The 25,965-nt window shown below is 34.3% G+C and overlaps 1 protein-coding gene across 11 annotated transcripts in view; it reads left to right on the top strand.

Annotated features, from left to right (window-relative positions):
* Nucleotides 1-25,965, top strand: part of LEMD3 (LEM domain containing 3) — an 84,379-nt gene that overhangs the window by 44,361 nt on the left and 14,053 nt on the right. The window contains exons 5-14 of one of the 11 annotated variants that reach the window (XR_002179890.3): nt 7,612-7,691; nt 7,778-7,923; nt 8,868-8,969; nt 9,078-9,180; nt 9,856-10,034; nt 16,222-16,303; nt 18,959-19,064; nt 23,491-23,591; nt 23,860-24,021; nt 24,804-25,429. Coding sequence is in view for 7 of the 11 variants with exons in the window: in XM_019952299.3 (XP_019807858.2) it covers nt 7,612-7,691; nt 7,778-7,923; nt 8,868-8,969; nt 9,078-9,180; nt 9,856-10,034; nt 16,222-16,303; nt 18,959-19,064; nt 19,171-19,249; nt 19,458-19,621 (1,041 nt within the window). In the remaining 4 variants the exon portion in view is untranslated. Of the gene's footprint in view, nt 1-7,611; nt 7,692-7,777; nt 7,924-8,867; nt 8,970-9,077; nt 9,181-9,603; nt 9,817-9,855; nt 10,035-16,221; nt 16,304-18,958; nt 19,065-19,170; nt 19,250-19,457; nt 21,650-23,490; nt 25,430-25,965 lie in introns of those variants that run through there. The other 10 variants (XR_002179893.3, XR_002179891.3, XR_002179892.3 and 7 more) reach the window with 10 other exon arrangements.

The raw sequence follows: 25,965 nt of genomic DNA, 5'->3' as shown, positions 1-25,965 counted from the left end.
ACCGTGTGTCTTGGTAAAGTCCCTTTACGTTTCTGTACCTGTATCTCACTGTGAAAGTGGGACTGTTCTTAATAATGCCTGTCAGAGTTGTTGGGAGACTTGTGAGAATACAAAGTACCTAGGTCAGTGCCTGATGATTATAATAACTTCCAATAAATTTTACTTCTTTTTTTGTGTGTTTCCTAACTAATTAAACCCGTGTCACTCTGAAGAGAGTTTTCTAATAACATGCTGCAGGATTTGTCTCTCAACCTTGTTCTTCATTTTCAGTTTTGACCTAGATGAGAACATTGATGACAGGCAAATTCGTGGATAGCGTAATAGTTAATAGATTGGATACCTAAAGGATTAGGATCCAAAAAGGTCTAAATAAGAAGGGCTTACAATTATGGGACTTTGTCTTAAGGAATGGAAAAATTGCTAGATATATTATGGGGGTGGGGGCAAAGAAGGGATTGGATTGAGTAGGCTAAAGGGTACATAGAATCAAATATTCCAGGAAAAGGGCATAGCATGTGGGAATCCAAAGCCAGCAAGCCATTCGTTATGATTTTAACATGTTTTTACTTCTGGCAGTGGGAAAAACTGATCCCAACCAGTGATTCCCTCCTGCTTTCTCTTCTTTTTTTCCCCAGTTGAATCTCTCAGAGAGGTAATGGCACAGATATCTGTTATCATTGGTCATAAATTCCTGGAGCAGGATTAATTTACATTTCAGACAAACCTCAAGACTCTTAAAATCTACTGAATTGTATTTGAAGGAAGGACTAAAGGGTTGGATGGGATAAGGCTTGGGAACAGGATAGGGCTTGATCAGTAGTTAAGCTGGAGCTGAAGAAGAGTCGGGTTGGTGTGGAAGGATGATTAACTGCCTCTCTTTCCCGTCCCCAGCCATTTGATTGGATAAGGTAAAAAGAAGGACACAGAACCAGGGTTGGGACAAGTTGGAGTCTAAGCCAGGCAGCAGTAGGGTACAAGACATTAGTTTGATTGAAGACTGGCAGCAAAGGAGTTAATGGATACACCCATGCATGAGTTAGTTGGGAACTGCCTGTATTGAGTTTAAAAAAAAAAAGTGATGCTAAAGAATTCTGGTCTTAAAAGATTTTAATATCTTTTCTCTGGGACTATTTTATGTTTCAGATTGGGTTTTGCCCTTTTTTTTTAATTCAGTAGAATTTCTAATGTATATTTTTACAAGAGATTTTGGATTAATTTCTTAATTAGTTAAGTGAAGTTACTTTATGTAGGTAATATCCTTCTTATACATTTAGGGTGTGTGTGTGTGTGTGTGTGTGTGCGTGCGTGTGTGTGTGTGTGTGTGTGTGTGTGTGTGTGTGTGTGTGTGTGTTAACCTTTTCTTTTTGGAGTCCCATTTTTAGCTTTTCAAATGCTGTGAAATCTGGTATGGCTTGTTACCACCAAAGATGCAGTTTGGACTGCTACTAAAAGGAAAAAAAGCATTAAACAGGGTTTTTTCCAAAAAAATTAAGTTTTAAGGTTTAGATAAAAGCTTTTAGGTGCTGTTTTTAATAATGCTTATTTTTTCAGTATAACATTAACCCGTGCTTATGATTTAACTCATACAGAAAATAAAAGGAAAATTGCATTTCAAATTCACCACCTAAGGTTAGCCACTCATTTTGGTCCATGTTTCTCTAGTCTTATATTTTTTCCCCAAAATTAGTATCACTATAAATATTATAAATGTCATATTGTAAATATTTACATATTTTTTCCTTTAAGTTGTTAGTGTTTTCCCATGTCATTGTTCAGGTTTTTAAAAATTATTTCTTTTTATCACTAGATAATATTTCTTTACATGATTGTATTGTACTGGTTTGTGGTTTTATGAAAGTACCTTAATTTTTGCATTATAGTACTTGATTTTGTGATCATTTCCTTAGGAAATAGTCCTGGAAATGAAATTACTTGTTCAAAGAACTTTTGTTAATGCTTTTGATATATGTTGCCAAATTACTTTCTAATTTTTAATGATAATTTTAGCACAGTCTATCCAAAATTGATAGTTTATTTTACCCAAGTTCTAGAATAAGTATGGAAGAACCCCACTACGAAGCTGGTTATCAAATAATGATGACCATATATATATTGTAGGCTTTCTGCTTGTGGAGAGGGATCTATTGTACCTTTTATGTATTTGTACTATGGTTTCACCTGCAACACAATTAAGCTTTTGCATTCAGGAGTAAATGAGCCAGGGAATATGTAGCACTCCTACGGTATAAGCTCATTTTTTCCCCAACTTCTAGTGCATTTTAAGCACAGTATTAGTAAATGTTTGATGGAGTAAAATGAGTGAATAAGCCTCAGTAAAAATGTTTAAAATTTTTCTTCAATTTGATTCTTTACATTCTATTTTTATTTTATTGCTCCCACTTTCTCCTTCAAAGGAAATTTAAATAAATGTGACAATTAATTTAAATAACTTAAACACTTTTTCTTACTTCTCCAGTGTTTTTCTTGAACTTTTTATTCATCATTTTTGAGATTGAAAGCTTGTTTGTTTTGATTTGTAAAGTTAAGAGGTCCCTCTGGTGGAACATTTAGGAAATACATGGCACTATATTTTCATGAAAAGACATAGATTGCTTTTAAGTTAAATGGTGGGAGCTTTGTATGATAACTTAACAATAGAATGATGTAATGGATGGTGGTTCATTTCCTAGGTCACTTTCAAAACCTGTTTAATTTTTAACCCAATATGTTTAAGGTTTGTGAAGAATATAATAGGAAAGAAGATAGCTGCAAATGTGCCAAATTATGGGCTGGATAGATTTTTTATGAACTAGCTTGGAATGCTAATCACTGTTAATAAAATTGTGTCTTTGTGGAAAAATAAGTATTCTAAGAAATGGAGTGAGGGATACATTTCATAATAATTATAATATTTCAAGTATAATTTATCTTAGTACTTTCTGTATGTTACCTTTGATTTCACAATGATCCGGAAAGGTAGGTGGTATCAGACCCACTTTATTAAGAAACTAAAGCTCAGAGAGGTTTAATAACTAGGTCTTCCAGCTAGTAAGTGATGGAACTGTGAATAGAATCAAAGTATTTGCTGTTTTCACTGTATTGTTCTACCTCTTAGATGGAAGGCCTGGGTTTATAGCCCCTACCCTCATCTATTAAGTGGTCAAGGGACTGACCCTGAATAGGGTTTAGAATCTGAAGAATTGATCAAAGTATATTCATCTGCATAAATGACTTATTTTCTCTTATTTCCGCTTAAGGTTATACACATAGCTATTCAGTAGTGGAGTCATGATCTGATTCCAGGCCTCTTTGATTCTAAGGACCATGTTCTTTCCGTTATTCTTGGAGGTGAAAGATCAAGTTTCCACTGAATCATCAAGAATTAAATCATACTCACTATTGATTTCTGTGTGTCGTATTTTACTTAAAGGTAACATCTAATGTATGGCATATATCATCTCACAATTAAGCAGAATATTCACTAACTAGAAAGCCACGTAGCTATTATTACCATGTAAATTATCCATTTGTGAACTATATCCAATAGATTTTTAATCTTTGCTTGACTTCTCCCTATACCAGTATCATTTTCCCTCCTTACAAATGTTTTGTTACTTTATTTAATGAACGGAATCTTTTACATGAAACAGTATTATTTTTGTACTTTGTAATCCAAGTTCGAAGCATCTGATACAGGTTTTTAAATACACATTTTTGGCTAGTTATTTTGAAAATAAGTAAATTTGTAATTGGGAATCATGGGTGTGTGTGTATGTGTACACATATAGTATATTAAAATAGATTTGTTAAAGATTTGGGAAAACATGCTTTGAATTTAGAAAGATTTCTATGAAGCAATCAGCAGTGTGTTAGCAGAACTATTGCCTATAAGTAACTAGTAATAAGCAATTATGTTAATAGTAGGCCTGATTTTAAAATTAAAAACTTAGTTTCCTCCTGAGTTTTGTCATCAGTTATTAGAAAATGGGCGTTTTATGATACAGGAATGCCTTACCTCGAGGGCTGGCAAACTGCAGCCTGTGAGCCATTTTTTGGTATGGCCTGCTAGCTGTGTTTTTACAACATTTTTAAAGGTTGCTTAAAAAAAAAAGTGACAGAGACCAGAAGTGTATACTGCTGCAAAGCTTAAAATATTTACTCTCTGGCCCTTTACAAAAACGTTGGCCTACCCCTGCCTTACAGCTTTCCAGGTAGCTCCAAAAAGTGAACAGTAAAACACTTCAGACTCTTATAATCAGGTAGATGCTGTGTATGCTACAGTGTTAGCATGAGCTATTAATTAGCATAAGCCAGAAAAAAATTCAACTTCTATGTCTATAAAAATTCCATTTTATGATACTGTAGAACTCTAAGTACTATGTAGAATACTTGTGGAAGTAATAACTTATTTAAGAACTCAACACCCTTTTAATCTTTAATGAAGTTTTAAATAAATTATCATTTGTTTTTTGAAAATCTGTATTCATAAAGGAACATTCCATGGTTCTATTGTATTCCAGGTAGTCATTGGATATCCAGGGGTATTAACATAGGAAAGGAAAACAGAAAATGGGAAAAATAACAACGGATGCCTTTTTCTGTCCTTAGTATTTTATAACCAGAAGTGTTAAGCTCTTTGTTCTCCACATAACTTATTAGAGTAGGTGTCCTTGTTAATTTGAACCATTATGTACATTTTTAAGGATAATTAATGAAGGTAGTAATTTTGTTTATAAAGTTTTTAGCTTCCTAAAATTTTTACATTTAAATTATATAACTAGTAAACTTGGAAATTCCTTTGTTTTTACATTCTTTGACATATGTTTATAGTCTAGCCTTCTAAGTTCTGTGTAATAATACAAACATGTCATAATATTCTGCATACTGTATTAATACAAACTGAAGAGCATATATGTAAATACAGGTTAAATACAATGTATGTATTTCATTGATTTTTTAAAAAATATCCACATCTTTCAAGGGTGCTATCATGTCTTTGTCTTTGAAGGATGAAGTCTTTGAAAGAAACTAAATGAGTACAAAATCATTTTTAAAAACCAATACATTACAAAGAGGAATCAACGCAAGGTCTTCAGCTCCCATATTAATAACCCATATTAATATCGCTTTATGGATTTTCAAAATCCTGTATAACTTGTGCTTTATCTAATCCTGATCCATGCAGTGTAACCAGAAGTATGTTCTGTTGGTGTTCCTTTATCAAAGCTTGAATCTGCTCTAATTTTAGAGTATGTGAATGTGCATTCTGTTTGATTTTTAGTTATATACAAAGTGATTTCTAATTTTATAACAATTAAAACAGTAATTGCCTGAAATTGTTTTGTATAATCGCATAACATCTTAGGGCAATATTAAACAAAATTCACTTTTTCTTCGTTATTTTCTAGTTCTTACTCAAATGAGTATATATCTTTTATAGTTATAAATAAGTTGAATGTTGTATTTTACTTTTTAAAGCATATAGCTATTTAGCTGTCATCATGATCATTTCTAAATTCATAATATCCCACTGAAGTGATCTCACATATAAACCATTTCTCAATAATTAAATACTTACATTGGCTACAATTTTTTGATATTTATAAGTATTGCCAAAATTATCACACTTAAAAAAATAACAGATAGCCTGTAGTTATCTTCAGCATCTGAAAATCCTGGTAGTAGTTACACATAAGTAATGATGCCTAGCAGTATTAGTTCTGCTTCATAAAATTCTTTACTATACTTTCAAATTTGATATATTAAAATAACTGCCAGTTTCATATTAGGAAGGAAACTGATCAAATGAGAACCTTGTAATTTCCAAAGCTGTTGAAGAATATGTTGTTAAAATTCAATAGCTATTCCTTGTAAACATTTTTAAGGGATTTTAAAAAGTGATTTCTTATTTCTACTTTTAGAAATTCATTTTTTGCACTTCCAAAAGTACATAAAGACATAATTTTTGAATAGAATGCAAGCTCCATGAGCACAGGGAATTTCAGCTTTTTGTCTAGTGCTACATCTCTAGGTCCTAGAATAGTACCTGGCACATAGTGAGCCCTCAATAAATATTTTGAATGAAGCAATTTTCAAGGATGTTTATTTACAGTATTATTTGGTATACTGAAATTGGAAACACTTCATGTTCATTAATAAGGGGGTGATTAGTGTAAAATAACCACACAATGGAATATTGCTGGAAAAAATTGAGGTTGTTCCATGTGTACTGACATTGACATTCATGCCACCTCATTCTGTGAATAAAGCAAGTAGAAAAACTATGTGTAATATAATACCACTTTTGTTTTTAATATTTTGATTTAGAAAATTCATAATCCATTTATGCTCAGCAATTCTTAAACTTTTTGCACTCCTAAAATTACTGATGATTCTAAATGACATCTGTTTGTGGGCTAGATATGTATTTATTTATATTTAGATATACATTTGCCATGTTAAAGTTAAGACAACATTTAAAAATTTACTTATTCATTTAAAATAAGAATAATGAATTTATTATGTTAACATAAATACTGTATTTTTATGAAAATAACTATTTTCCAAAATAAAAACATTTAGTGAGAAGTGGCATTGTTTTATATTTTTGCAAATCTCTTTAATGTCTATCTTAATTAAAAATAACCAACTTCTCATATCTGCTTCTTCATTTAATCCATTGTGATGCTGTTTTGGTTGAAGTACCTCAAGAAAATCTAGCCTCACACAGATACGTAGTCAAAACAGGGAAAAGTATTTTAATTCTCTATTCCGATAATTGTAGATATTCTTCAATACCAAAACTCTACAAGTAGTAGTTTCTTAAAGATTAGCGGCAATGTAGAATTTAAAGCTATGTCAGCGAACTTTTCGTACTCATACTTTTCATACTGAAGCCCTTTGGTCTGTTTTGCACTTAGAATAGATCTTTTACCCATGCAAGATTTTATAGCTGATGATTGTTCATTTGGAAAATATTGGTTCACTGGTTATGCAGATCTTCCAAATGTTGACACATTTTATTATGCCATGCTCAAAAGTCACATTTGTTAATATCACAGCATAGTCTTATTGCAAAGGTTTTCAAGTATTGTGAAGTTGTTAGGCTCATAGTAATGGATGAGCATTTTTTGAAATTCTACTTTTCACTTGAAAACTTGAATTTTGTCATTGATAATACAATCAGTTGTTTTTCTGGAGTTGATGGGCTTAACTTCATTCACTTGTTGAGAAAACAGCTGTTAAACATCCAAGTCTGAATAATTGTCATTTGTTCATCTGCAGATAGTGTTCCATTAAAAAGGGGGGGGGACTAATTTACTCTTAATCACAATGATACTTGAAAAGAAAATTACTATTTTTTTAAATCTGTAAATAAAAAAATGAAAAGAAAACATAGCAAAATGTTCAGTGGTTATCTTAGGGTGGTGGGGAAATGGTGACTTTTTTCTTCTTTCTCCTTTCATTCTTCTGTAATGAATAATATATTTTTATTATGTTATATAGTTTAAAGTGTTATATAAAGTATGTTATTTATAGGACAACTTACACATAACAAGTGGATATGAATTATAAAGAATAGTTAGTTATTTTCTCTATTTTTCTTATTAGGATTTAGGTCCTGAATATGAAGATACATTTAACATCTCATTGCAGTGGATTTTGGAAAATGGAAAAGATGTTGGAATAAGGTAAAGGATTTGGTTTCCACTTTGTCCATTTTGTAGTCTAAGAAGTGATTTTGACTCTAAACTCTCCCTTAATTATTTTTAAATAGGTGTGTTGGTTATGGCCCTGAGGAAGAATTGACAGATATAGTTGATGTACAGTTTTTGCAATCCACAAGACCACAGATGTCCTTCTGGTGTCGTTTTCGACGTGCTTTTATTACTGTCACCCACAGGTTATTGTTGTTATGCTTAGGTAAGTTGTGAGGATGAGAAAGCAGATACAGTGTAATCTAGAATTTTTGTGTCTGTATTTCACCAAATGCCAGGATTGAGAATATACTTCTGTGATAGTTGTCATTATAAATCGCATCCAGAAGTCTTCAGTAAGGTATAAGAATATTGAGGGTTTCTATAATGTCCGTATCAATCTAAGGGCTTAGAAAACAGTGCTGTGAGGAGAGGTGGGAATCAAACTTTGTCATGTGAATGTCACAGAAAAAGCAAATTTAGTGCATAGATAGAAATCTACTTTAGGAAGTAGAACAGGAAGATACAAAAATTAAGCTTATTTTTAAAATACTATATTAGAAATTAACTTAATTAAAATTATTTTTAATTTAAAAAATACCATTAAATGAATTAAAATTTTCATTCAGATTCCTAGATTTTATGTGACTGTTTTGATTCATAACAGGAATTTAGGAGATACTCATATTTTTTTCTTTTTTCTGCCCAATTCCTGTAAAAATAATTCAGGTTACTTAAAGTTAGAGGTAGTTTGTTTACAGTCTCATAAGACTCACTTTTCTCATAGCTTAATGCTGAAAGAAAAAAGTTTGTGAAACATAGTTATGTTACTTTGTTTTCAAAAAAATAATAGAATTTAAATGTTCAGTTGTCAACGTAATGAAGAAATGGTTTTTCTGGAGATATTAAGTGACACTCTGGGAAATGTTTAATATTAAATTTTTCTATGTAATTTGATCATGTAGCTAATTCAGACCACTGTCTTGAAGGCTTATTCCATTATCCCATTATGGCAGTTAAAATAGTCACTGTAGAAACTGTCAAAATGGCTTTTTTTTGCTTTATTTTGTTAATACCACATTTAACAACTGACAAAATAACTTCAAGTTGCAGTGAATATTATTGAATGCCATTGACCACAGTTTTAAAAACAATATATAAATATTGCAGGTGTAGTGATGGTTTGCGTTGTTCTGCGTTACATGAAATATCGCTGGACAAAAGAGGAAGAAGAAACAAGGCAGATGTATGATATGGTGGTAAAGATTATAGGTATAGTATTTGTAAAAATCTAAACTACTTCTAGAATAGTCATTATGTGATAAACTACATGATGTCCAGTGATTGCTTCATTTGTAAATTTGTTTGATTTACTTTCAGATGTTTTACGAAGTCATAATGAAGCTTGCCAGGAAAATAAAGATTTACAGCCTTACATGCCTATTCCCCATGTGCGAAATTCCTTAATACAGCCTCACGACAGGTGTGTTCAACACATTATGAGTTGAAGTAAATCAGAATGTTGGTATCTTCTGCAGTCATGAAAATTACACTGAGAGTTGTGACCCTTCTCAACTAGACCTGTTTTATTGTACAGGCTTTATTTTTGTACTTTAAACTCTTTTCTAAATTTTCATCTATTATCTTCCTGATTTTGAGTGGCATAATAGACAACTGGATTTCAAAATATACACTTTTGATTCTTTGTTGTCAGTCTCTACCTTATTTCCTTTAATTCTGTCTTGATAAGGAAACAGAGACAGAGAACAGCCAGAGATGTTTTATTAATAATGTTTTAAAATACTTCCTTTTGTTGTTAATGAAGCTTTTTAAATAAAAGAATTAAGCAATAACTTCTTGAAAATAAAAGATGATGTCACATTCTAAAGCAATATTCTTACCCTAGCAACACATCAGAATCACCAGTGGAGCTTTTGTGCGGGAGGCGGCCAGGGCAGGGGGAATACCAGTGCATTGTTCCAAATATAGTCAATCTGAGGTGAGGTTCAGTCATCTAAATCTTTTTGGAAAAAACTCCTCCATATGCAGTGATAAGAACAGCCCGCATTAAGAGTAACCACTACCTTCAATGACTAATATTTGAAAAAGATAACAAGCCAAGATGATAGTAAAGTTGTCATTTTCCTTCAAATGATAGGAGAAAAATGAAGAAAGTCTGGGATAGAGCTGTTGACTTCCTTGCTGCTAATGAGTCTAGAGTTCGCACGGAAACACGAAGAATAGGTGGTGCAGATTTTCTAGTTTGGCGGTGGATCCAGCCTTCTGCATCCTGTGACAAAATATTAGTAATACCTTCTAAAGTGTGGCAAGGTCAAGGTATGTATTTTTAAACAACAAAAAAATATAAATGTAATTTTTTCAAATGCAAAAGTCTTACGTGTTTAAAGTAAAATAGTATAACTGAAAGATGTATGAAGGCAGAGTTCCCTTCCAGTTCCATCCCATAGAAGGAATCAGTGTTAGCTTCTTACATGTCCTCCCACTTTTCTCCTTGCTAATATAAACAACATGGTTTGTCTTCACTGTGACAGAATTCTAGAGACATTACTTTGATTTTTTTCCCTCTTTCACTTACCAAAGCAACTTAGTATATTAAAGATCTAACTGCATTCTTTTTCCCTGATTTTTTATGCAAATAAGACACATAATTTGTTTTGTATTTAAAACATGTGTAAGTGGAATTATAACTTTTAACTGCTCTTTTTTCAATTTTTGCTTGCCTTTCTCTTTTTCATTAAGAGTCTTCCACCTGCATATCCCATGCCAAGTAGCTTTTGTGGGTATCATTCCATATTTTTCTTAATGCTTGCATAGTTGCAAAAACAGGTATTTGTAAGTTTATAAGAGGGTTTGGTGTTTGGTTGCCTTACGTATCCAAAGTGATAACTGTTACCTCATTTGAATTTTTTGTATCTTAATGGTTATTTGCAAAAAGAAATCTCATGGCTAGTTTAATTTGTATTTCAGAACTAGTAATGAGTTGAGTTTCTTTTAATCTTATTGGATAAAAAGCATATTTATCAATGCTTGCTAAACATAGACTATATGGGAAAGGTAGGTTAATTGTTTTGAAATTGAAATAAAATAAAATCCAATCTCTTCCCGATTTTCTGTAATTGATTTTCACTTTCAAAGAGCTTGAATAATAGTTTATATAATCGTGGCATAAAAATAAAGTTTTTATGTTTCCAAAATGACACTAAACCATAAACTATTTGCTTTAGGGTACATGCAGAATGGTCCTCTGAAACCATAGGCTGTCAGTCAGATCTGATTACCTTAGTGCCTTATAATGATGCATGTGGAGTCTCAGCCTAATTTCATCATAGAGCTAACAGTTGGTGCTCATGTATGCATCTGAAGTTCTAGGCCATTGTTTTTGTTCATATGAATTTTTTTTTATCATTATAGTTGTCTTATTTTAAAATAAGATATTTAAAATAAGTGAGATTTTCAAGATGAATCCAAAGGCAATTTTCAACTAGATAATCCATGTTGTTCTTAAAAATTAGTAGTGGTATGATTTATTTAAGTGTGTTAAATTGGACACTTTATAATCTCTAGGATTTAAAACCTCAGACTATTATTTTCACTTTATCATTATCTTTAGCTAGGAAAAGACTGTGCAAAAATGATAAAATACAACTTAAGGTCAGTTATAGTAGTAGTTAAAACTCAACCTGAATTAATACAATATTTTTAAAATCTCCAGCTACTTTTTTTTAATATATTTTTAGAAGTTTTATAGTTTTATTTTTTTAATTAATTCATTCATTCATTTATTTTTGGCTGTATTGGGTCTTTGCTGCGTGCGGGCTTTCTCTAGTTGTGTCAAGCAGGGGCTACCCTTCGTTGTGGTGCACGGGCTTCTCATTGCAGTGGCTTCTCTTGTTGCGGAGCATAGGCTCTAGATGTGCGGGTTTCAGTAGTTGTAGCACGCGGGCTCAATAGTTGTGGCTCACGGGCTCTAGATAGCAGGCCCAGTAGCTGTGGTGCATGGACTTAGTTGCTCCGTGGCATGTGGGATCTTCCCGGATCAGGGCTCGAATCCATGTCCCCTGCATTGGCAGGCGGATTCTCAACCACTGCGCCATCAGGGAAGCCCTCCAGCTACTTTTTACGTATTAAGTGTTTTATCTAAGTTTCAGTGTATTAAATGTTTGGAAACTATATGCCAAGTACTGAGCTACCTTAATTTGCATATTTCTAAATGGGCCATGTAAAGAATTGTAAATTTAATCTCTCTTTTCTTGACAGTCTTTGATAAACAGTTACAGTGATTAGGGCCCTGTTCCTGGACCTAGAAAGGAATTGAGAGTAAAGTAAGACACCTGCTACTTAGCAAATAGAAAAAAAGGTGTAATGGCTGAGATAATTTTAGCCTGAAGGCAGAAAATTCTGACATAGAACACTTGGTAACTATTTACTTGAAGTATACCAATTCAATTTTTGGATGGTTGTAGTGATAAAATGGAAGTCTTTAGATTTATAGCAAGAAAGACTTGAGCTCTTTTAAGAATTTCATCATAAGAAGAATTGTTACAAAAAGCTGATAATGAGAAGTTGTTGGAATTTTCTTAATGATAGTTATACATCTTTTTGCCTCATTTAAGAACGTATAGCTCTAATACAGAGAGAATTTAGTGTTAATATTACTTACATTTTTATGCTATTAAATATATAGTCTATTTAAATGTAACTAAATGACTCTGACCTAGCTTTTTAAAATGATTAATACATAAAATAAGTTTGCTTTCATTTAAATATATCTGAGCACAAATGTTGTACTGTATAAAAATGGGCGTATACTAGAGGGTTCTGATGGTTTTTTATGTGAACAGATAGTTTAACTTACTAACAAGCTTAATGTTTCTCCCCTTATAAATGCAGTGGTTTAAAAGGTACATGTCTGGGGAGTTTCTGGTAGCCTAGTGGTTAGGATTCTGAGCTTTCACTGGATTTCAATCCCTGGTCAGGGAACTGAGATCCCATAGCCATGCAGCATGGCCAAATAAATAAATGGTACATATCTGGAGGGTTGGTAATTACGGTAGTCTTTTGAGTTCACTACCACTACAAGCTGTTGTCATTTAATGATACTTTTCCCAAGTAACTGTTAAATAATCAGCCTTATTGAATTTTTAGTTCAATTTCTAAAAAGTAGTTAAATATAAATTCAGTGATAACATTAGTATCTCTAAAGGTATTTTATTTAATTAATTTATTTTTATTTAAAAATTTTTAAATTTAATTTTATTTTTGGCTGCGTTGGGTCTTCGTTGCTGTGCACAGGCTTTCTCTAGTTGTGGCGAGCGGGGGGCTACTCCTTGTTGCGGTGCGCAGGCTTCTCATTGTGGTGGCTTCTCTTGCTGCGGAGCACAGGCTTTAGGTGTGCAGGCTTTAGTAGTTGTGGCACACGGACTCAGTAGTTGTGGCTCGCAGGCTCTAGAGCGCAGGCTCAGTAGTTGTGGCGCACGGGCTTAGTTGCTCCGCGGCATGTGGGATCTTCCCGGATCAGGGCTCTAACCCGTGTACCCTGCACTGGCAGGTGGATTCTTAACCAGTGCGCCACCAGGGAAGCCCCTAAAGTTATTTTAAAGTACCAGTTTGCTGGGGAGCCAGAGAATTATTTATGCTTCTGACAAATGTAGTGTTTGGTATAAACAACATTCATTTGAAGAACCCAAAGGTAGTCCCTGAGGTACTTGAAATGTATCATTCAATAACTACTGTATCTTTACATGGCCATGGTAATTAGGGTTTAGTTAGGGAGATAAAGCTTATATCTTAAAAATCAATTTGATCTTTTGGACTACTTTCTGACTAGAGTTGGCCAGGGATAGTTTCTCCCAGGTCTGTTATTTTGTGGAAACTTGGGTCTAGGCTAGGATAAGGTGGTATGAATACTTCTGTTTTCTCTGGTGCATCCCCTGCTGGCCCAGGCCGTTATTGGAATTTCAAGGAAGTCAGATTGTTTGCAGCTAAAAGGTCATCTAAGAACAGAATCTGTACACTGGTAGAGAAGTTCGGAAAGTACTAGATGTTCACAAACCTTCTTGATCTGAGATTTGGCAAAGATTTTCATGTCTAGTGACCCTTCCTCCACCCCATATCAGGCACTGTTCAGACATTTATACTCCAGATGTTTCTTATCACTGACAGTTCTGAAATCTTTAATTGATACGCTCTGGTCTTTATCATAAACTCATCCTTTCAACTTTCCTGCTTTATGTATTTGGGAACTCCAGAATCTGATCCTTCAATGCACCTACTTTCTCTAGTTCTTCAGCATTTCTCCTATCTTTACTTCTTTTCCTGTGCATCTTAGTTTTCATGATCCATCTTTTCAATCACTCTCTTGCTAGTACCCATATGTCATCACTTGTCCTTCATCTTACCCTGGTATATTCCAACCAAGGATGAAACTGTTTATCTGTGCCTGTCTATATGCAAATGGATGAGCATAGCAAGAGAAAATCCTGCAACTTGTTAGACTGGTACCTTTATAACTAATCAACCTCAATTAGGTCTTCAGTGCTACCTGCCTTTCTTATTCTTACCATTTTTTACTAGTCACTTCACTTACCTACTCTACTCAATAACAATTTTATATTTCTTCCCCTCTTTTCAAACCTTTTGCCCTTCTTCTCTGTCTTCTAATTCTCAGCTGATGACTCAAATAGAAACAGTCAGATTGTACCTGCCTCAAATTTCCACCACCAAATTCATAGAATTACCAAAATCTACACTCATCCTCACCTCCTCTTGCAATTGAGGAGCTGTTTCACTTAACAAAGATCCGAGCCGTTCTCTTCAGAGGATCCCTCTGGATCCCATTCCCTCTGGTCTTCTCAAGTGTCTTCCCTTACTGTGTTTTAAATCCCTGCCTCTCTTGGATCTTTTCATCAGCACTTAAACATACTATAGTCTCATCTTTAAAACACACTGGTGCACTATACATTGTCCTATAGCTGTCTACCTATTTATAGCCAAATAGCATTAAACAATTTACTCACTGTCTTTACTTTTTCACCTCCCATTTATTCTTCAGCTGACTCCAATCTGTTTTCCATCCCCATCATTTCAAGGAAACAGCTCTCAGATTTCAATATTGCTAAAGTCAGCGGACATTTTTCTTTCCTGTCCTTATTTTACTGAACAGTATTAACAATTGAGCCTGCCTTGGAAATTTCTTGTTTTGGCTTTGTGGTTGCCACTTTCTTCTGGTTTTCATCCTACCTCTTACCCTTTCTTAAATCTTCTTTTCTAGATTTTCCTGGACCTCTAGGTGTTGGGGCTTTTCCAGGCCATCTTTCATCATTCTCCCTGTCTTCCCAGATGATCTTATACTGCAACTTCATTTTTTATATATATGTTGATAACTTTCAAATTTATATCTCGCACTAAGTCTTCTGTTCTTGTTTTCAGATTTTTATACCCAGCTGTATACTTGTCTTCTTTACTAAGAAGCACTGGAAATTCAACATGTGCATGAACCTAATGTCTTCTCTCTCCAAACTGACCTTTCCTCCAGTGTTCCTGTCTAATTAATGATACCTGCCCCTCCTCAGTTGGTTCTGTCATAAACCTGGGAGTCATCCTTAATCTCTCCCTTAGCCCCCACATGTGCAGTCTTTAAACAAGTCATGTCAGATCTATTCCATAATATGTCCTGATTCTGTCCAGTTATTTCCATCTGCATTGCTGGCCTGTCTTATCCACATTACTATCATCTCCCTCTTAGACAACTATAATAACCTCCTAACTGGTGTCCTTGCATTCACTTTTGCTTCTGTCTAATTGATTCTCCACATAACACTCTATTTAAAAATTTTATAATTTTAAGAGATCTTATCATACTATTCCTCTCCTTAAAACATTTGAGTGGCTTCCCATCACTTTTATGGTAATGTCTAAGTGCTTTAATGTGGCCTACATGGTCCTCCATAATCCAACATCCCCTTCTTCAGGTTTATCTTTCTATTGTCCCCACTCTAGTCACAGTGACTATCTTTTAGTTACTCAAATATACCAAGTTCCTTCTTGCCTTGGGCTTTGTACAAGCTGTCACCTTTGCTTGAGATGTCCTTTACACCTCTCTTTACTCTGCCTATTTATATTGTATTTATTCTTTAGGTCCCAGCATAAATTATACTTTATCCTTGAAGTGTTACCTGATATTCACAGATTAGCTTCAGTTACACTGAGAGCTTTCTGTACTCTTCTTTCTTAGGATTTACCACAATTATGATTTCTTGGGTGACACTGTTTTTCATCTGTCTCCCCCACTAAACTAAAGTCTTTGAGAACAATGACTGTGTGTCTCCCCCACTAAACTAAAGTCTTTGAGAACAATGACTGTGTCTGTCTTATTCACCTTGATCCAGGGGTCTGGCTCATAATAAAAGTACGCAGTGAATATTTTTTGAATAAACTGAATGGCTGAATACTTTTCAACAAAATGGAACAATGGAAAATAGTAAAACTCATTTGTTTTTTATAGCATTTCATTTAGATAGAAGAAATTCACCACCAAATAGTTTGACGCCATGTCTAAAGATTCGAAATATGTTTGATCCAGTTATGTAAGTATTATGACGAAAGGTACATGTAATTTTTATTTGGAATATTTGGCTGAAAAATGCATGATATTCTTATAATGCTGTCTGTAATAGAAGAATCTTCTACTTCTGAATCTCTAACTACCGAGATGTTCTGTTTTTCTCATTTCTTCTTTTTTGTTAAATTTCAAGCAAAGGTTTCACCAAAAGACACAGATGTATAATGATTTGTAAAACTTTTATAAATCTGCATTCACTGGGAATCCCCACAGCAGATAAATGCTTGAGTCAGATTAATGACAGATATGATGACAGACAACAGTACCCTTTATTAGATGTATAAGTCGTGTCTGCCACCGTTCTTTGCCTCAGTAGGCAACATAGATAGAATATCTGCTATTTAAAAATTTCCAAATCCTACTCTTAAAAAGTTTTCTACAAAAATGTACATACCTTCCCCTCTACAAGACTTGTCCATTTACTGTTGAGAAACTTTTCTGTCTATGTAATTACAACAACACATGCATCCAGAAAATAGCACAGTCAAAAGTTATTGCCTTAGAATCCGTAATACTTCACATATAAGCTGTAATAATCTTTAGAACTTGCTTCCTAGAGGTGACTACTTATCTGTCCAATGATAGGACAAGTCAAATTCTGTTTTTTAAAAAAAGCTGACAGTAGAAATTGTATTACATATAAAATACCCGTAAGTCCCATCTGATAGCTCATTTATTTCAAGAAATAGTTGATATGGTAAGATTCCAAATGAGTGACAGCAAAATTGTAAATGTGACAAAGCACTGTCAGTACACACACACACACACACGCACACACGCACACACGCACGCATTCCCTCCATTTTGCAGAGGTAGAAACAATTAACGGTGTGGTGATCCCTCTATTTGGAATCTTACCTCATACCTTAGGGTTTAGGAAGTCTCTGCCAGTCCAGTATTTTATTACCTGAGATGAAGATTTACAATTTGAAGTGTAACAGCCTTTTCCTTGGACCCACCGTCTATATCTCACAAGAAAAACAAATGTGCGTTACTGTAGCGGGAGCTGTTTCGTAATAGTAAGGTGATTTATGTCACCTTACTTAGGTGACTTAGGTACAAGGTGACTTAGGTACAAAATGTTTGTCCTATATTCACGCTTCTATTATTTTGGAAAAAAAGAAGCTCAGAATACACTATATACTAAGAATTTTCCTTAAGTTTAGGAATTTGAAAATGTCATTAAAAAATAATACTTTACTTTTACAAGTTTACTGTAACTCATTAAAGTGCTTATTAACATTTGTCTAGATAGAAAAGAGAAATGACTTTAAGTATGTAGGATTTTAAACGTAAAAATGATAGCACATTTATTCTGCTATAGTAGAGATCCTTCAGTGCCTCAGCATGTGCATTCTTAGACTGGAAAGTGAGAGCAGATGCAATAAACCATAATGGAAAAGAAAAAAAAAAAAAAAAAAAAAAAAAAAAAAAGAAAGTGAGAGCAGGGCTGGGACTTCTGAATGCTAATTATTTTTTAATCTACCTACTGTTAGTAACAAGCATTTATATACTGTTAATTTTAACTATATGGTTTTTAAACTATTCCCATTCTAGTTGGGTATATATATTGTAAAAAACAGAAGACTTCTTCTGAGTAGGAATATAGCTGTTAATTTTTTTTCTTTTTTCCCCCAGCTGTATTGAGGTATGACTGAAAAGTAAGAGTTTTATATATTTAGGTTATACAACAGACCTTTTGTGTTTTTTTTTTTTTTTGCTCATTCTTTAAAAAAATTTCTTTTTATTGAAGTATAGTTGATTTACAATACCATGTTAGTTTCAGGTACACAGCACTGTGATCCAGTTATACATATATATGTGTGTGTATATATATATTCCTTTTCAGATTGTTTTCCCGTATAGGTCATTACAAAATATTGAGTGTAGTTCCCTGTGCTATGCAGTAGATCCTTGTTGTTTATCTATTTTACATCTATTTTATGTTTATTTTATGTATACATTATATATATAAAATAATGTGTATAAGTATATAGTGTGTGTAAATTAATCCCCAAATCCTAATTTATCCCTCCCTCCTTTTCCCCTTTGGCAACCATAACTGTTTTCTTTGTCTGTGAGTCTCTTTCTGTTTGTAAATAAGTTCATTTGTATCATTTTTTTAGATTCCACATATAAGCAATATGATATGATATTTGTCTTTCTCTGTTTGGTTTACTTCACTTAGTATGATAATCTCTAGGTCCATCCATGTTGCTGCAAATGGCATTATTTCATTCTTTTTTATGGCTGAGTAATATTCCATTTATGTATCTATACAACATCTTTATCCATTCATCTGTCGATGGACATAGGTTGCTTCCATGTCTTGGCTATTAATAGTGCTGCTGTGAATATTGGATGAATATTGGGATGCATGTATCTTTTTGAATTATGGTTTTCTCCTGATATATGCCCAGGAATGGGATTGCAGTTTTATGTGGTAACTCTATTTTTAGTTTTTAAGGAACCTCCATACTGTTCTCTATAGTGACTGTACCAATTTACATTCTCACCAACAGTGTAGCAGAGTTCCTTTTCCTCCACACCCTCTTCAGCATTTATTATTTGTAGACTTTTTGATGATGGCTGTTGATTTTTGTTTTCATTAATTTTTTAGGGAAATAGGGGATCAGTGGCATTTGGCAATTCAAGAAGCAATTTTAGAAAAATGCAGTGATAATGATGGCATTGTTCACATTGCAGTAGACAAAAATTCACGTGAGGTAAAGTAACTTTTACTATTGAATTCTACGTTTTGGATTTGTTGCTACTAAACTAAGACTATTTATTTTCTTTCTTCCCTTTTTATTTTTTTAAAAAATATCACAGGGTTGTGTATATGTTAAATGTCTGTCTCCAGAATATGCTGGGAAAGCTTTTAAGGCATTGCATGGCTCTTGGTTTGATGGTAAGAAATTTGAGTATGACAAACATTTTGAAAAGATAAATTATGGTTTACTGTTAAACTATACCAGATTTTAAATTAAAGAATCTTAGGTTAGCATTTTTAGAGTAATAATTTTAGATTATTTTGTGTTCATATATCTTTTACCACAGTTTGTTTTCTATTAAGCACATTCATACAGATCTAAAATATTATTTTTATCTTACAACAGGGAAATTGGTTACAGTAAAATATTTACGACTAGATAGATATCACCATCGCTTTCCCCAAGCTCTTACTTGCAACACTCCCTTGAAGCCATCAAATAAACATATGAACTCTATGTCTCATCTTCGTCTTCGGACTGGCCTAGCCAATTCTCAAGGAGGTTCCTGAAAAGACTTTCTTCCACTCCTAGGACTGTTCTTTACAATAGGAAAATTCCTGTTTGGCTTCGTCTCCCTTTTTAAATGCTTTTTGTATGTAATATTTTTATTGAGTACAGATCTGTTTGAACGTTCCAGAAATCTTAAGGTTCCAAAGGGACTTAGCAGTGAAGCAGCAATGCTGAGTAGATAGAATAATTGTTTCATTCAGTTTTTGGAGCTCAGTTAAGCCAATGCACTTAAAGTTTTGCATGAGGAACATTGACCTTATTAAGCATTTTCAGATGTGGTGGTTGTTAATTTTGCACCAAGAAGTGTTTGGATAACCACACAAAAGCATGGTGAAAAGGCTTCTTGTATTTCCGTAATTTCCTGTAAACTAATGTTGTGAATTTTTGTATACAGTCACCTACATAGTTCCTTACAGGCTAATGTGGTAAAACTGTTAATTTCCCAATTTAATCTTAGGTTTCTATTGCTTGTAAGAGATTCATTTGCTATAGCTGGAATATGGGAAAATCAATCTGGGTTTAGTGGTTACATATAAGTATAAGTGGATGTACATGTACTTAAACTGGCTTTTGTATATATGTATAAATGCTGGTGATGGCGAAAGTAGTCTTGTTTTGTGAGGATATCTGCATTAAAGCAGTAAAATAAGCTTCCTATTTTATTCATAATCTAATGTATATATATATGTATGTGTATATATGTGTGTATGTATATATATATGTATGTGTATATGTGTATATATACACACACATATATACATATGGCTGTACTATCATATAGATCAAACAGCCAAACACCTGGAAGTATTAGATAAAAGTTTAAAATATCTTTTATAGGTTTTATATAAAAATGTCTGAGTATGATATTGTGTGAAAGTTCTGATACCAGTTGTAAGGGATTCAAATTTATGTGAGCAATAAAAAAGCAATTGGCAGACATTGGAAAAGTATTTTGTGAAAAGCTGTATTTATTATAAATACTAGGGCTATGACATAGTACCATTGGGATTAAGTCATTTTCCCAATCTATTTATAATTTAATGAGATGTTAGCTTCCCTGTTGTATGTCAAGTTTAAAGCAGGGCACATTGTTGCAGCAAAATGTGTATTTGAGAAATTATATTTGCAATTTTGGGTCATGAAAGTTTGCAGTATAGTAAATGCAGGAGTGATGGTTGCTTTGTGCCTCAGTATTTACTTTGTTTCAGTGAAGTTACCTTATTACTGTTTATGATTTCAGATTAAAATAGTTATGGAGCAAAGTTTACTTGTAATGTAACAATTGGCTTTTTAAAAATAACATGTTGATATGTCATTGTCAGTCCAAATGAATATGTGAAACAGCTGGAATTGTACCAATTTTGATTTTGTTTAAAGCTCAGTTTTCTTTTTTTTTTTTTAATTGTATATGTGTTGGGTTTGCAGCATGAACTTGCACAGTTAATGCACGTTTTCTGGTTAAGTAAACATGATGCACACTGTTCTGTAACAGAAAACCCTATTGTGCCTTACCTATGTGCTTTTGTGGGCACCATGTTTATGAAGAATAAAAAATGATTTGTTATCTGAAGAGAATAAATTTTAAATTCTCAGTTTATGTCTCAGATGCTAAAGTGTGAAAAAATATATATAATATATAAAATAACTAATCTTTCTGTATTTTATGTGCATCACAGTGATTTATCTGTGCTTAGTGACCCCATCTTGTGACCTGTTATAAGAGTGAATGTAAAAAATAGTTGTGGCATTTTAAGAGGTCGCCTTTTGATGCAGATGCATCTTTTTCTTGCTTCTAAAACATATTCCATGTAAACATTGTACATTTATTATTGTAATATATACTTTTATGCAGCTTATTTTACCTGAAACTGTTAAGCCGACCAAGATCCCTCCCTGCAAGACAGATGGGAATGTGTATAATAACTAGATATTTGAGAAGTTCTGAAGTTTGATGTAATCTGTTACTTGTCCTGTTTAAAAAAAGGAAAAAATTCTAATTAAAAATTTATTAGGTTTTTTTTTTTAAATGCGTCTTGGCTTTAAAAAATTTTTTTTAAGTGCCCTGTGTCTTTATTTTATTTTATATTTTTTACCAGTGAAAATAGATGCCTTTATTTTTAATCTTTTTTGGTATCTGTAAATATATGTATGATTATAAAAATGGATGAAGACCCTGAAGTTAATTTTAACCATCCATTCCTCAGCATCTTTTCTTTATGAAAATGTCCTTGTCTAACTTTCAAGTGTTTGGCTTAAAGTGGGGCAAGAATGTAAATCAGATGTATCACTAAAGCACTACTTAGTTTAGCTAGACTTTTTTTTTTTGGCTGCGTTGGGTCTTTGTTGCCGCACGTAGGCTTTTTCTAGTTGTGGCAAGTGGGGGCTACTCTTTGTAGCGGTGCACGGGCTTCTCATTGCAGTGGCTTCTCTTGTTGCGGAGCATGGGCTCTAGGCAGGTGGGCTTCAGTAATTGCAGCACGTGGGCTCAGTAGTTGCGGCACATGGGCCCTAGAGTGTGCATGCTTCAGTAGTTGTGGTGCGTGGGCTCAGTAGTTGCAGCACGCAGGCTCTAGGGCACGTGGGCTTCAGTATTTGTGGCTCCTGGGCCCTAGAGCACAAGCTCAGTAGTTGTGGCGCATGGGCTTTGTTGCCCCATGGCATGTGGGATCTTTCCGGGCCAGGGATTGAACCTATGTCCCCTGCATTGGCAGGTGGCTTCTTAACCACTGTGCCACCAGGGAAATCCCAGCTAGACATTTTTTCATAGCAAGACTTTCGCAAAGGAAGCCATTCTTTTACACATTCTAGCTCAAACTCCTTATCATAAAAAAATAGTTTATGGGCTAGCTACTTTGAGTAGCATGGGTTTCGATTTTTCGATGGTTTAATCAACTAAAAAGAAGACTTGACTTAGTTGGTAGACTTTTATTGGTTGCTAACAAATGTCAGACACTGTTACACATTAGGGATGCAAAGATGAAAAAGACATGGCACAGTCTTCAAGATGGTCACAATTTAGAGAACCTAGGGCAGCTAAGTTAAAAGATAGTGTGGAAAATATAGTGAGAGAAGAAAGCAGAATAAATTCTGGGAGATTAGGGCTTCCCTGATGGCGCAGTGGTTAAGAATCCGCCTGCTAATGCAGAAGACATGGGTTCAAGCCCTGGTCCGGGAAGATCCCACATGCCGCGGAGCAACTAAGCCCATGCGCCACAACTCCTGAGCCTGCTCTCTAGAGCCCGTGTGCCACAACTACTGAAGCACGCATGCCTAGAGCCCTGCTCTGCAACAAGAGAAGCCACCGCAATGAGAAGCCTGCGCACTGCAACAAAGAGTAGTCTTCACTCGCTGCAATTAGAGAAAGCCCGCAGGCAGCAACAAAGACCCAAAAATTAATTAATTAATTAATTAAAAAAAAATTCTGGGAGATTAGAGAGGTTGCTTATGCATCTTAATAGATTGAGAAGACATCAGGGCAGATGAGGTAAAATTTATCAGACACTTCTTAATTAGTATAGGTACAATGGTAAGTTTCTTTTCCTGTGAGCTCTCAGGGAAGCTTCTGTTCTTGTGATGAGCTCATAAAAATTAATGTGTTGAAACCTGAGTTATTATAAAATCCATTTTCATGCTCATTGGTCAGTAGAAACCTGAATATCTTGTGAATATAGAAGCCTGATATTGCACTTCGTTATATTTTCCTTGTGTGGATGACAAGTTGTGATTTCCAAGTGAACAGTGTCTTGATATATCATGTGCCCAGAACATTTCCTTTAATAAGATTGACGTTGCAATTCTCATTCCCTGCTCCTAGTGACATTACATTACTGCAGGTCATCTACATGGCTTCTTTGCCCTTTTTTCCTAGACTTATCTCGGCAAGTCACTTCTTCCAGATGACTCAACAAAAGATGCTAAATCAAGCAGAATTTTGGCAGCCACTCATTTGGAAAGGATGCTCAAGAACAGGTACTTAACTGAAAATTAGAAACCAGAAGTTGTGCTTTAAAGAAACTGAATGTCCATAATGCTCATTCTACTGGTCTAGTGAGCATAACTAGCTACTGCCTTTAAGCCCCACTGGAGAAACTTTATGACTAGGAATACATCCTGATGGTAGATTTCTGTACCCAAGAACCTCTACCAGGGGCAGCAGGATAGACTGATTTTGTTGATTCTTGGACTTTAATGCCAGTAGAACCTGAGTACTTAGATTTACCATTTCTTCCATGGGTAGACATTGGAGACCTGCACATGCTCCTTAAAATTGGAAAGAAGTCTGTCTGGGCATAGAGAGCACATGAAAAAAGATTGATGAGAAACAACCTAGTGCATGTATAAACTACAAGCAATTTCTTATGGTTGAATTACTCAGTACGAGACAATAGAGACAGGAGAGGTAGGTAATGATCAGTTCATGGAAAGCTTTGTAGGTCACATTCTGAAGTTTGGATGTGGGTTGTTAAAGGGAGATCAGGTGAGGATTTGTTGGGATGAAAAATGGAGAAAGGATTTGAAAAATAGAGATAAAATGGGAAGGACTTGATTAATTGGATATTGATAGAGAAATTGATGTCCAGTTTTCTAATGTAGGAACTCTAACCATCCCAACATTTGGAGAATAGGTGATAAGTAACAAATTGGATGGGAAAAATGATAAACTGAATTTTTGGATACTTTGAGATTGGGATGGAATATTCATCCATCCCAGTATTCAGGTGGATGTTTCTAGTAGGTGATTGGATTTCCAGTTCTGAGGTATTTTGAGAAAAATCTGAGCTGGAGATACAATTTGGGAGTTAAAACCACAGAGGTGAATCAGATGACCCAGAGAGAGAGTCCATATAGAGACAGAAATTTAGTTTAATCCTAATTCTGCCATATTTAGCTATGTGGGCCTTAGGTGGAGGTTTGGGTTGGGGTGAAGTATTAAGAAAATTTCAAAACAAATTAAGAAGGTGGAATTTGAAAAGGTCTTTGAATGGGGTGAAGTTGAAGTAGAAATTTAGTATGACTATCACATTTCTGGCTTGGGCAACTGGTTAGATGGTGGTGACATTCCCTAAATTATGGATGGGCGGTTGGCGGGAGCCAGATGCTAGTCAGAGTGCTAGATAAGACTTCCCAGAATTGCAAATGTTAGGCAAAATAATCCTTCTGACTTTTATTTTTCTGTTGTAGGACATTGTTGGAGGATGAGTGATAGGGGACAGTCTTTGAGAATCTCTCCCCAAAAAAACAGAACTGTTAACTTACATAATGTTCTAGCATTGTCTATGATTCTCTGGTATTCATTAGAAATTTTCCTGATTTGTAGAAAATGAGATGTTGTGTAGATCTGTAAACCTGTGACTGTCAAAAGAAGGAATAAATACAAAAGTTGGTTGTTAATTAGGACTGTTTATAAACGGTTTGCCATGCACCCAAAGCTAGGAACTTGGTTGATGTGTGTTATACATTTATAAAACCTTTGTAAACTAGTCAAGTCTTAGAGGCCTGGAAACCATTTTTTTTCTTGGTGACTTCATTTCTCCTTTGATTTATTGAGTGAATTAAAAAATTTAACTCCAGAGGGCAGTTTTATGTTTATAGTTCCAAATGCTACAATACTTCCTTTTACTTAAAAAAAATTCATGTGGACATTTTGAGATTTCAGTGGCACTTTAAATCCTACTGAGTAATAGCCAAAACTCAAGTTGGTCTTAAAGGCTTGCCTTTATCTAGACCAGTGCTGTCCAATACTTAATATAATGTCAGGCGTGTGTAATTTTATTTATTTATTTATTTATAATAAATTTATTTATTTATTTTTGGCTGCGTTGGGTCTTCGTTGCGGCGAGTGGGGGCTACTCTTTGTTGTGGTGCACCGGCTTCTCATTGTGGTGGCTTCTCTTATTGCGGAGCGCGGGCTCTAGGCGCCCAGGCTTCAGTAGTTGTGGCACGCGGGCTCAGTAGTTATGGCGTGGCATGTGGGATCTTCCTGAACCAGGGCTTGAACCCGTGTCCCCTGCATTGGCAGGCGGATTCTTAACCATTGCACCACCAGGGAAGTCCAGGCATGTATAATTTTAAAATTTCTGATGGCCACATTAAAAAAAGTAAAAAACAGGTGAGATTAACCTTAGTACATTTAATTTAGCCTTATATATACAGGATATTATTATCTCAACATATAATAAAAGCTTTTATTAATGAGCTATTTTACATGCTTTGACATCTAGAATATAGATTACTCTTACAGCTAGGGTGACCCTGTGTTGTGTGACTTACAGTGCTAAAACTTGTACAGATGGTTACCTTATTTACAGCCCATCTTAATTCAGATGCTGCATTTTTATTGAAA

This window comes from Tursiops truncatus, chromosome 11 (genome assembly GCF_011762595.2).
Source record: "Tursiops truncatus isolate mTurTru1 chromosome 11, mTurTru1.mat.Y, whole genome shotgun sequence".
Lineage (NCBI taxonomy): Eukaryota > Metazoa > Chordata > Mammalia > Artiodactyla > Delphinidae > Tursiops > Tursiops truncatus.
Note: the sequence above shows the minus strand (reverse complement) of the source record. Positions and strands in the feature narration are given on the sequence as shown.